The sequence below is a fragment of the Pagrus pagrus genome (genome assembly GCF_965226575.1).
Source record: "Pagrus pagrus genome assembly, chromosome: 17".
NCBI classification, from domain to species: Eukaryota; Metazoa; Chordata; class Actinopteri; order Spariformes; family Sparidae; genus Pagrus; species Pagrus pagrus.
The window spans coordinates 27674920-27687062 of record NC_140201.1 but is presented as its reverse complement, the minus strand read 5'-3'; the positions used below and the strand labels follow the sequence as shown (position 1 = coordinate 27687062).

The following is a 12143-nucleotide window of genomic DNA, read 5'->3' as shown; positions in this document are numbered from 1 at the left end:
CCAAAACACGACGCTTGGGCGTGAATGTGTTTAGTAACGTCTGAAAATATAACGATGTTTTCGGGAGTTACTGAATCGCAAGTTGTGACATTGTGTTTGGCGTAATAACTACAACCAACTCGGTATGACAACAGTAAGTAGCATGCTAACGTTACCTCCCGATCACACTGTTCAACAATTACGGTGATTATCTGCATGAACTAAGGAATCTGCAACTTTTCAAGACAAGACGTTCGTAGTGTTTCAGTAAGTTAGTCATCGTCTACAGTCACTACATGAAAACGTGCAAGCTGACGTTGTGTTTGGTGTAATAACTACAACCAACTCGGTACGACAACAGTAGCTAAGTAGCATGCTAACGTTACCTCCCGACCACACTGTTCAACAATTATGTTGATTATCTGCATGAACTAAGGAATCCGCAAATTTTCAAGACAAGGCGTTCATAGAGTTTTAGTAAGTTAGTCATTGTTTACAGTCACTACATGAAAACGTGCAAGCTATCGAAACGGACAGCATTAACTTATCTCCCGGCTTTATTATGGTTATAAACTGTGGACAAATAGAGCCCCAATGAACACCACATAACAACAAATCAACTCAAAGTAAAAGTCGGTAAGATAATAAATATGTATATATGTAATATATGACTTACAAATCCAGTAGCATCAAGACTAGGTCGCCATCAGTCTTGAAAGCCATTTCTTCTCTCAGCTCGCTCCACCGAGTGTAAGCTGGTCTAATATTTATCCGTGTCCGGTTCATGTTCTATCACTTTCTCTTTTTCTTTTCTTCACCTCCTCAGACAATACCTTCTTGGCTTTTTTAGCTGGCTTGGCCATGGCGTTGGTTTACAAAAAATCCAAGTAGCTGCTGGCTAAATCCAGACTTCTTTACGTCAGGTATGTCGCTACCCACTCAGGGAAGTTACACAGTGCGGTTTCTGCCGGTGCGACCCCCCTCCGGCTGCAGAGGCGTCACCGTTCATCCTATTAACCATTATTCTACCACTTAACTGAGTTTAGAAACATTATTTTAAGGTCGAAAAACTACCTAGTGTTGCTTTAAGCTCCCTTTGAAGTCGAGATTTCAGTTCACCTTTAATATTCTTCAGATGCATGATACTGAAATTGAAATTGCTCAGTCATATAAAACTAGATAGACAGGGTTCTCACTTTGAAACAGCATGTAGAGCTGCTGGCTTAGAAGCTTAAGATATAAACTATTATATGATAATAAAGAAAGTTTCTGTTTTCCAATTTTAACCTTTAACCAAGTAGGTTTATGGATCCGGCTGTCTGATGCAGGATGTAATTTTGTTAAGTCTTGCCATGTATGCCAAATAATAAATTATAATGACATTAGTTATAGTGCTTTTCATAATAATGGTAGTACAACAAGAATAAGGTTGTTTACGTTGATGCTTTATTTTTGCAATAAAAAATCCCTGCACAGATAATCGTTTTAAAACTTTATTCGTACTCCCACAACAAACAATGAATGAATAATGATGACCAACAAAATGATGACCAACAAAATGTTTAAAATGACGTTAGAGGTAGGAGTCTAAAATAGCTTTTCAAATGTTAGATGTTAATAGAGATTGTTAAGCAAGTCAAGGGCGTATGTCAGAATTAAAAAGCAAATTATGTGTGTGCTTTCTTTTATATCTCATTCAGTACAAATGTTTCTGTTGTAGCTTATCAAAGTTTGTATGAAGATCTTCAAAACACAATTTCTAGTATTTACAGGATGTTGACATAAATCGTACACATTTCTAGATATGTCAGATGTTTTTCAATTCAAAATAGGTTTATACAACAGGATGATTTTCAGTCAAAGATGAAAAAATATACAGCTTTTTAGAGTTTCATCATTCATGCACAAGATGGGAAATGTATGACAAAATATTCCTATTCATATTTTTAAGGTAGAAAAATTAAGAACACATTCCCAAGGAAAGACCAACACAGGTAGAAGAATGTGAAAGTGATTGGATAGCATGACATGTAAATTAACATGAAAATTCATAACATTAAATTATAGGATGCCCTAAAATTTAAGATAAGCACTTATCAGTAGGACAGGGAGGGCAGAATATAAAGACACATTCAAGAAATGTTAGAAAGTTTGAAATTCTGATTTCATAAATTATACCACAACTACTACTAATAATAATAACAACAATAAAATTATAATTAATCAGCCCTTCATAATTTATTGACCTGAAGATTTCAGTGGTCTGATTTTCTGTCAACATGCTTTGTTTCTAACATGTGACATATACAATAAACACTTGCTCTAATTTCAAATGTTGTACAGCCTTGAATAAAACTGAAAAACAAAATGATAATAAACATTACATTGAAATGCAAATCATAATCTGCTGGAAGGGCACCAGGAGTTTATAAGTAGTTAATGCACCACTTTTGAAAATGTCAAATATTTGCCGGTTGTTGCTTTTAATTGCGAGGATTGGCAATTTTTCTGATTGATTAATCATTAATTTAAACTATTGTCAGTTGCAGCCCTATACCAGTCCACCATTTTAGAAAATACACTTGTTTGCCATCTTACTTTGATGGGGGGAAACTGCTAGCCTAGCCTTCTGTGATAATTTATAAAACCTCTGCTAATCAAAGAGTAACTATCTAATAATTGTGCTTGTAATACCAACTAGTGGCGCCCTCATGCTCTTTGCACACTCTGTGCAGCATTGATGTTGTGTATATCTTCTCTGTCTACAATGGAGTTCACACCTGCTAACACCAGAAAGTGACAATGAAATCCATCCTCATTAAACAGGTCACTTGCTGGGGTAGTTGAAATAGCTAGCAAGGTAACTGCATACTAACAAGCCAAGACATTCTAATTAGTCTTAAGAGCTAGCTCTAAGCTAGCTGGCTTGCTCGCTATATGGAATGAGTTCATACCTGTCTCACAACAGTCTACAAACCATGCCTCATTTGTGGAGGAGTTTTTACTTCTCTAGGGTTATATCCAAGTGCAAGAAGCCACGCAGCTGGCAGACTATGATAACTTCCCTGCTCTCCATTTACTTAAAGATCAACCTTTTTAATATAGTTTGCCATTATTCAGTAGTGCGAAAACATTTGTCAAATTTCATCATGTTGGACTGATGCAAAAGGTTTGCATAAAAATGCACTGCCTGTACATATCAAATGTTTGTGCGGATTCAATTGAAATTTAATTATTTTACTCTGCAATGTCTTTGTGTTTAAACCCTGGTGTGACTGTCCCTTAAGTCTTTAAATAGCAAACGTGAGTTTAAAAAAAATCTCAAATAAGTAATTATAAAAATTTTTTAAAAAGCATATTTCCCAAAACGTCTAAAGATAGACTACAGGGACGTGAACCCCAACCTACCAGGGGTGCCTTTGTTTTATCAGAGAGCTTGAAACAAAATGAAAAAAAAAAACAACAACAAAAACTGTAAAAGCTATAAAGTGAGCACCTAACAAAAAGATACTACAGTAGTTAAGAAAACATATTGTACACTTCATAGCAGACAGTGCAGTCAGAAAGAAACACTATGAGCAACATTAGCTTATCTCAGAATCAGACACAGCAGTACAGCAGAAAACTCTAAAGCATGTAATGACACCACTTTTTGTTGATTCTTCAACACAACACACTGTGATGGAGGAACAGGCTTCAGAGAGCTTGGGATTGCTAATTGAGTGTGCATTTTAAATAGACATAAAGTGCACTATGGTTTGGTAGGTAGTCAAATACCATCAAGTTTTTTTTATTCCCTCCCCTTGCTTCAAATCATATATCATAGATCAGGGTTAAAGAAAAAACACAGAAAAGACATAATTTACAGTATTGTCACGATAACTGAAATTATGATGCCACTGCAATATTCTTGAAAAAAATCCATACAAAATCATATCAAGGCAGGCCTGGTGCCAGAATGAAGTGACTGAAGGTGCTTTTTTTGGTTATAATATAAAATTAATTCATTTAGTCTTGCAATGACAACATAAGGATACTGTTTCAAAATTGAAGAATAACAGCCAAAAAACTTGACATGTTTTTACGTGAGAAACTAGAGATCTGGGAAACACGCATTTTTTGATCCATGTCTAAGATCAAACAGAGGGGTCAAAATACAACTGAGGGGAGCTAAGCCCCCTTGTGGCGCGGGTCTGTATCAAGGACACTTTTTAAGCTCAATATCTCTTTAAGCTGACTTTTTCAAATGAGAAGTAGGCCTACACATAATGTTACAGACCATTTCATCTACATATAAAACTTAAGTATTTTTGGAATACTATCTGAAATTTGTCCATAGAATTCCATATTGAATACTGACCAGCATTAAAACTTGGCACAGAATGTACTGTTATGCAAAATCTGATATTGTCGTGTTGGTGTTGTTCCTAGAACATCATAATTTATCTTGCTCAAGGACCAACATTGTAACTGTACAATTATGTTTTTGTAATGTCATAGCTTAGTGTCTTAGGGAAAAACACAGCAAAAATACCCACATGGTAGAAGTTATTCTTTGAAGCACATATTTAACTATGTGAAAGGGTCAATTTTAACCCAAAACATGTTTTCCTAAACCTAAATTTGGTTGTTTTTTTGTCATCTAAACCTAACCAAGTATTTTTTTCACCTTTGTTAGATTTAGGCAACAAAGATTCTTGGTTTGGTTTAGGCGACAAAGTATTTCTGCTGCCTAAACCAAACCAAACTGCAACAGAAAACTGAAAAGAAACGGAAAGCAATGGTGAACTTAGTGTAAAAACAACAGGTGAAGAGTACAATAGAGTGTTCCAAACAGGATACGAACCCCACACTCCTGAGATCGCAGTATTGTTGCTGTGGAGTTTATGTGGCGAAATGCTTCAATCTTCCAAAGTATTTTATGTCACACTGTCTGTTCTGTATTAAAGGAATAGTTCACTCTAAAACAAAATTCAGTCATTATCGACTCACCCACATGCTGGTGATAAGTCCGGTGTAGTTTCTTATTCCTCAAAGTGCAGCTGGAGACTCGCGGGGGTACTCTCCGGCAACGATAATCCACATAACGAGCGTAAGTGGCGACCGGGAGAAAATGTCCATAAAACTACACAAAAACTTTGTAATATTCCTCCATACTGCTCGTCCGCTGCAATCCAAGTGTCCTGAAGTGGCAACATCCAGAGTTTACTCGAAACAACGTCATTTAGTACATTTTTACAGCCTAAACAGTCACTATGCTATGTTTACACGGAGGCACGCTCCTGCTCTTTGACGAATAAGAAACTACACCGGACTTCTCACCAGCATATGGGTGAGTCGATAATGACTGAATTTTTAGAGTGAACTATTCCTTTAAGTGCATTAATTGTGCAGTCATAATGTTAGTCAGAAGTTGGCATAGTTGGCTTGTTAAGATATTAGCCTTGTTTAAGCTAACTGACTAACTGCCTTCAGTACTGTGAGCACAGTTAATGTTTATTATTCATATGGAAATACGCAGAAATCATTTATTTTCCTTAAGTGCCTTTAGTTAATGTCAGTTAATGCTAACTAAAATGGAGTAATAACTCATATGTATGCTTGTTTTCTGTTTATTCCGGAAACTAAAATCATTATGCATGACTGTACTGCGTCAGTAAAGAGCCTAAACTAAACTGATGACTGATGTGTGTTCTCTGACCGAGCCCTGTAAAGGGAATAAATTCAACAATGCCGAGCCCTACTCCAGTAATTAAATAATACTACTTTTATACCACCAGTGGTGGGTCTGGAGACTGGAGCAAGGGCTTCTTTCTTGCACGTCAGCCTCTCAGCTCATGGCGATGCAAACCATGCTTGACTGTGGACACCGTCACCTGTCGTCCAGCAGCTTCTAATTCATTGCAAACTTGCTTTTTGGTGGTTTTTGGTTGACTCTTGACCATTCTGACCAGTTTTCTCTCAGCCGCAGCATCGCGCATTCTGATCGTGTCAGTGACACAACTGTGCTATGCACTTTATACTTACAAACAGTTGTTTGTACAGTTGATCTTGGCCCTTTCAGATTAATGCTGAACTCTTTAGACTTTCCCATTCTGTTTGTGGCTGAGTCTAATGGGTGTATCAAACAAGTTCTATTAAAATGGGCTCAGAAAAGTCATCAGCAGTTATCAATCATAATGACTCAGAAGAAGAGACCATGCTACAAAGAAAATTTGATTCATGTGTACTTTTGAGCCAGTAGAATTTGATCAAATTTTCAGAAGACCCATAATAAATTCAGATTTCAAACTTCATGAATGTTTTTTGTGACAAAGTAGTATGTGTTCCACTCATTCCATCACAGAAAAATGAGAGTTGTAGAAACCATTGGAACTGAAGACTGCCATTATATAAATGTTTTTCCCAAGTGCATGTAAACTTTGGACCAAGACTATAAATGCTGTTTTTTAAACAGGTCAATACACTGAAAGAAGCAGGACTGTAGCAAGAAGCAGGTCACATACCTCATCAGACTACATCCAGAAAATCTAAGTCTTAATCAATAGCACTCAAAAGTAGACACACTTTTTCTGGAGCTGACGATGGAAGTTGCTGAGCAGTCAGACATCTCGCTTCTTTTTCATCTCTGTTGAGAGTTGCACATGTACAGTACTGATCAGATAGCTGACAAGGCTCATGTAGTGACACAGAAGCCAGTGACAATTAAACAGTGGTTACTTTTTAATATCCTTTACTTCAGTCTCTCTTTAAATACTCAGCGCAGACTAAATGATGTATGAGCGGCTTGAACAGAGACAGATGGACAAGTATTAACAAGCCAGCATGCTTAACTTCAACACAGGTCATAGCATCAAGCACGACAAGGGTTAAAAACTAGCGTGTTTTGGCAGGTGTTGTCTTTCCATCACAACCGAGTAGGGCTGGAGCCGATGAACACCTGTGACTACTGCAGAGTGTTTGACGTGGGAGTGAATGCCAATTGAACAAATAACATAAAAGACAAAAGCCATATGTTAGAGGGTGTCGGTGGGTTTTTTGTCCAGTATGAAAGGGGTGAGTTTTAAACCATGACTGTGGGATAGTCTCTTGAGAATTACATTTGAGCAACACATCAAGATCATTTACTATCTTAACAAAATCAGACTATTCAGTGATGGTCTCAACAAGCAGTCTCTTACCTTGCGATAAACGGCGTAAAATTGAATAGCAAATATGGCTGCTCTATGCTTCCACAGTGTGGTAAGTGGTAATTATGAGATATGGATATCATATTATGTCTAGCATTTTGAAGTTATGACAAGAAAATGTCTTCCATAAGAAACAATATCTGTTTCTGATCTTGGTGTTGATTTCTTCTCGTATTGATATTGAAGGAAACACTGTGGTATCGTGACAACAGCAGTTTGTTAGAGACTGCAGGTGGAGGAGAAAGGAAAACAGTGGGCCAGCTTCCAGGCCTGAGTTAGGGCTTGTCACGAGGACAGTGGTGGGGTCACTCAGCAGCATGTGGGATGCTGAACGCCTTGGGCACTGCTTTGATAGATGTGGTGTTTCCACCACAGTCCACATACTGATACATCTCCTGAGACACTTGCTCCGCATGACCAAAGTACGTCGTGGTGACGGTCACTCTGCAGAGGGTGGAGAGGGACGAGGTGAGGCCACAAACACACACTAAACAAAGTAAGCTCAAATGTTTAGATTAAGATGACAATAAATGCAACTTACTGCATCATGACGACAATGTTGTGGACCTTGATGGTTTGCAGAGTACAGTAGTCACTGGAAAATAAGTGTTGGTAAATATGAACTAACTGAAAAATAATTGACAGTGTTTAAATGTATGAAGTAATCCCCTTTTAGCCTGGTAACTCTACAGTCTGGGCAGGGGTTGATGAAAGTAATGATTATAAAAGAGTTGGAATGCCTCATGTAGGGTGGCAATCTCACATTCACTGTTAGTGGTGTTGGTAAAACTAGAATAACTGCACAGCGGTTGTATGCCTCTGCACACAGTTCAAATTGCTGTTTCAGAGCTGTGATGCTGAATAAAGGCCAGAACATTTTTTACTGAATTTAATGATGTTACAGTGCATTTAACCTCTGACTTTTTGAATATCAAATTTGGATATCTATTCGACATCTGCATGTCCAATTTTACTGGACTTTATTTATGAATTCTTGAGTAATGGTGAAAATGCGTTTTGAGAGGTCACAATAACCTAGACCTCTGACCTTTGGTCACCAAATCCTAATCATTACATCCTCGAGTCATAGTGAACATTTGTACCAAAATTCCCTCAAGGCATTTCTGAGATATTGCATCAACGAGAATCTGGGGCCATGAGGTCACAAATACCTTGACCTTTGAACACCAAAATGTAATCAGTTCCCCCTCAAGTCACAGTAGACACATGTATGTATGGACGGACGTATGGAGCCAGATCAAGGCCAAAAGGTTTGTTAATTTAAAAAAAAATGTAATTACCCAAAAAAAAAAATCAAAAACATTTTCAAAATAAAAACAAGTGTAGGAAAAGGTTAATTTGAATTTTAATATAATTTTGATTTCATTCTGATATTCTTTTGAATAAATTATTTATTTAAAATTTTCACTTATATATAATTTCATATTTGAAGTCTTACTTCTTTCCATTGCAGATTGTATGTTTCAGATTCAGATGTTATTTTATTCGCATTCAAATCTCATTTCTTTGGTTTCAGATTTTTTTTTTCACTTTCAGATCCGTCATTTTCAACTTTCAGAGTTTTGGCCCTGATCTGGCGTGGAGGGCATGTCATCAACTGAGAGGGGCGTGGGATTGTGAGTGACAGCATAAGGAAGAAGGCTCATGGCTATGTTGCCTTCAAGAAAAATGTGGGCACTTTTAGATATATGACTCAATGTTTTCTATACTGTATTATTCACCTGTTTAGCAGTGCATTAAGTGATGCTCAAGACAAAGTTAGATTTAACAAGCTGTTTTAGACCATTCTTGGCAATTATCAATATATAAGAGCAGTAAAATATGCCAGGTTTAACAGCACATTGTTTCTCATTTGCACATAAGACTGTAGCCCCATTCACACTGCCCTTTCAAGGCGGGAATCATGCACTGATACTCCACCTCGCTGTCTGAAAGTTACAGAGGCGGAGAGGTGAGACAGCTTTATTCTGCCTCTGATCCGCCAGCAGAGGTATAAGCAGAGGCGAGACAGCGTCTGTGTAAATGATGCTAAGCTGGCGGCGTGGGACAGGGGTGTGACGGTCTGATTTTGTTCACAGTCTCACAACTCAACAGATCCTTCACTCGTCAAATAAAAGAGAAATGTCCCACACTTCAACCCACAAAGCAATGTTACAGGACAACAACAGCAATGTGGTAGCAGGTAGTCTCTTTAGCATCTTATACGAGGAAAAGAATACCGCACATATACGTGGAAAAGTGTCATCCTGTCTGTCCTACCTACTCTACCTACTAATTTTTGGAAAAACAGGAACATACAAAAAGACATCTTTATGTGGGTAGTTTGTCAAAGCTGTAAACTTTTAAAGAATGTTACAGTCTTTAAAATGTCTTGCTCAAACTTAAGTCTTAAATTGTCTTTGTTAACATCTGTGTTTCAGTTGGTTGTGCAGCAGCACAGCTGGTATGAGCACTTCTTAATGTGCTCACATAGAATCTCAATACATTTAAACCAGTGCAATAATTTAAAGTATTTTAAGGACCATAACATTCATTAACAGCAGCTAACAGTATAAAGCTATTTAATGCTAACCTTACAGCTTTGACACAATCCCCACATAAAGATGTCTATATTCTGGTTTAGTATATACAATGCTTACTACATGTAGTTCATCTCATCAGCGAGGGTGGTGGGGACCATGTAATCAATCTGAAAACAGAAATGGAGACAACAATATAGAGTCAGAGTTGTACCCACACAGAGGACTAGTTAACTTAACAGACTCTGAACCTTACCTGTTTCATGTCCAGAGGACTGATGGCAGTGGTGTTACTGATGCGAGATTTACCGATCACCGTCTTGGCAAACTGCACCTGAGCTGTGATGTTGGCCACCTCCACTGAGTAGTAGTTATTGTTAGTGATATTGAGAGTGTTCTAGAGAAGAAGTAGAAATTGGAACAGTTCATTGTATACTTCTAGCAGTGGACGTGCATTTCCTTACCTCAATACACCACAAAAACACTTCCTTTAAAATGTTTTATCATGGGTACATGTTTGTGGGTGAAACAGGTGTGGGTGGAGGCCATAAGTCCTCTAAAGCTCCATTTGCATCTCTGTATTTACTGGGCCCTGCCCACTTTTCAGTGATCAAATCAAATGTTAATACCGGTACCTAGAATTCGATACCGGTACCCATCGGTACCGTTTTTTCGGTGCTTTAATCTCTCCGTGATATAAAAGCTTAATTTCAGTTCTAACCATGGGAAAAAGTTAAATCAAACATTTCTAGAGATAATATATCATATTAGTCATATTATATTGCATATAAAACTGGTAAATATACAAAATTTTGAAGTAAACCGCTACATTTAGCTTTTCCTGCTGCCTTAAGAAAAAAAATAAATAATATCTGATGTTAATCATGTCTGATGGGCACAAGTGACATAAACAGTGGCAACCTGGAGTAGGCCTGGGCAATATGGCTGAAAAGTCTACCACGATAGTGAAGTTTCATAGCGGTCGATATCGTTAATTATTGATCATTTTTTAATGATCTGTCATTTTCGAACATATGGTGAAAAAAGGTTGAATTAAACCTCTTTATTTGGAATTTAGCCACATTGCCAAGGCACACAAGTAATACTTTTTTATGTCAACACAATGAAAAACACACAAATAAACAAAAATACTGCCATACCAGTAAGCTGACCTGACAGAGTGGAAATTGTGAATAAAAACATATTCACAATTTCCTCTCTATCAGCACTCATTTCCTCACTCTGGTGTTAATAGGTTGTGTTTTTTTTTTCTTCTCACAGTTGGTAAAACAATCAGCCAGCAATGGAGCTGGTGCAGCGGATTGTGAGCCGTAGTTGCCCCAATGGTCACTACAACCACCTCGGCTGTCGCAACTGCAGTGTCACAGTGAAACAACTAGGCCGGGTGGCGGAGGTATCAAATCATTCTTGATTAGGGGTGCAACAGATAAAAAAACTCACTGTTCGGATCGTTTCCCGGATCAGAGTCACGGATCGGATCATTTTTCGTCTATTATGTAATTCTCTCTCCTCTCCTCCTGTCTCTGTCCCTTCAACCTCTTCGTCTCTCTCTCCTGTCTCATCCTCTGTTGAATTTTTAAAATGAAAAGTCTAAGTATACTACTGAGTCATGATAACTATAATTTGACCTAATATTTTAATGCCATTTTTAGTCACATTATTACTTATCCATCCAAACATCCAAATAATATTATTGATGGATAATTCATACTGTGACTGAACATGGCCTTAAAATATTCTGATTCACTGCATGTCCTTTCATTTTTCAGCCTAGGCTACATTTACAGTAGGTTACAGTTTAGCATCTCTATTGGCTATCTGTTGCATCTGTAGGCTCCTTCACTATTTTTCTCATCCTCTTAGCTTATTACATTTCTCACCTTTCCTCCTCTTTGCCTGATCATCCTCTGCCTTTCTTGCTGCAACAAATGATAACTTGGATTGATGCAGCCTCTTACCACCACGCTGCATCTTTGCTCCGATTCATTTAATTGCCATTCTAAAAATAGACCTGCAGTCACGTCGCGACCGTGTTTACTTTCCGTTTTAATGAAACGAAACTTAAGGAAAAAAGTACCGAGGACATGACCTCGGTGTCCTCAATGGTGGCTACGGCCCTGACCTCTTTCCTTCATCATTATATTTGACAGGGAAGCCAAAATGCTCCCATACAGGGGATTTAAATGACGCAGGGCGTTCAAGCTCCTCCGTTCCTCCGCTCGCCATGACCACGCTGCACTTAACAAGTATGTGGATTGAACATGCGCACAACTTTTTTTTTTTCATAAATCAATCCACGGATCACGTGTGTGCCGAACCGAAGATATTGATCCGAACGGATCACGGATCAATGATGATCTGTTGCACCACTATTCTTGATGGAAGCCAGTGAAGTTAGAAACTGATGCTTGAC

The 12143-nt window shown here is 37.9% G+C and overlaps 1 protein-coding gene across 1 annotated transcript in view; it reads right to left on the bottom strand.

The window, feature by feature from the left end:
* Positions 1-1458: 1458 nt before the first annotated feature.
* The window catches only part of LOC311273116 (transmembrane protein 106B-like), a 30187-nt gene continuing 19502 nt past the window's right edge, over positions 1459-12143 (bottom strand). The window contains exons 5-8 of the mRNA XM_084380006.1: positions 9966-10106; positions 9830-9879; positions 7711-7764; positions 1459-7613 (exon numbers count right to left, since the gene is read on the bottom strand). Of these exons, the coding sequence (XP_084236132.1) occupies positions 7475-7613; positions 7711-7764; positions 9830-9879; positions 9966-10106 (384 nt within the window). The 3' untranslated portion in view covers positions 1459-7474. The remainder of the gene's footprint in view (positions 7614-7710; positions 7765-9829; positions 9880-9965; positions 10107-12143) is intronic.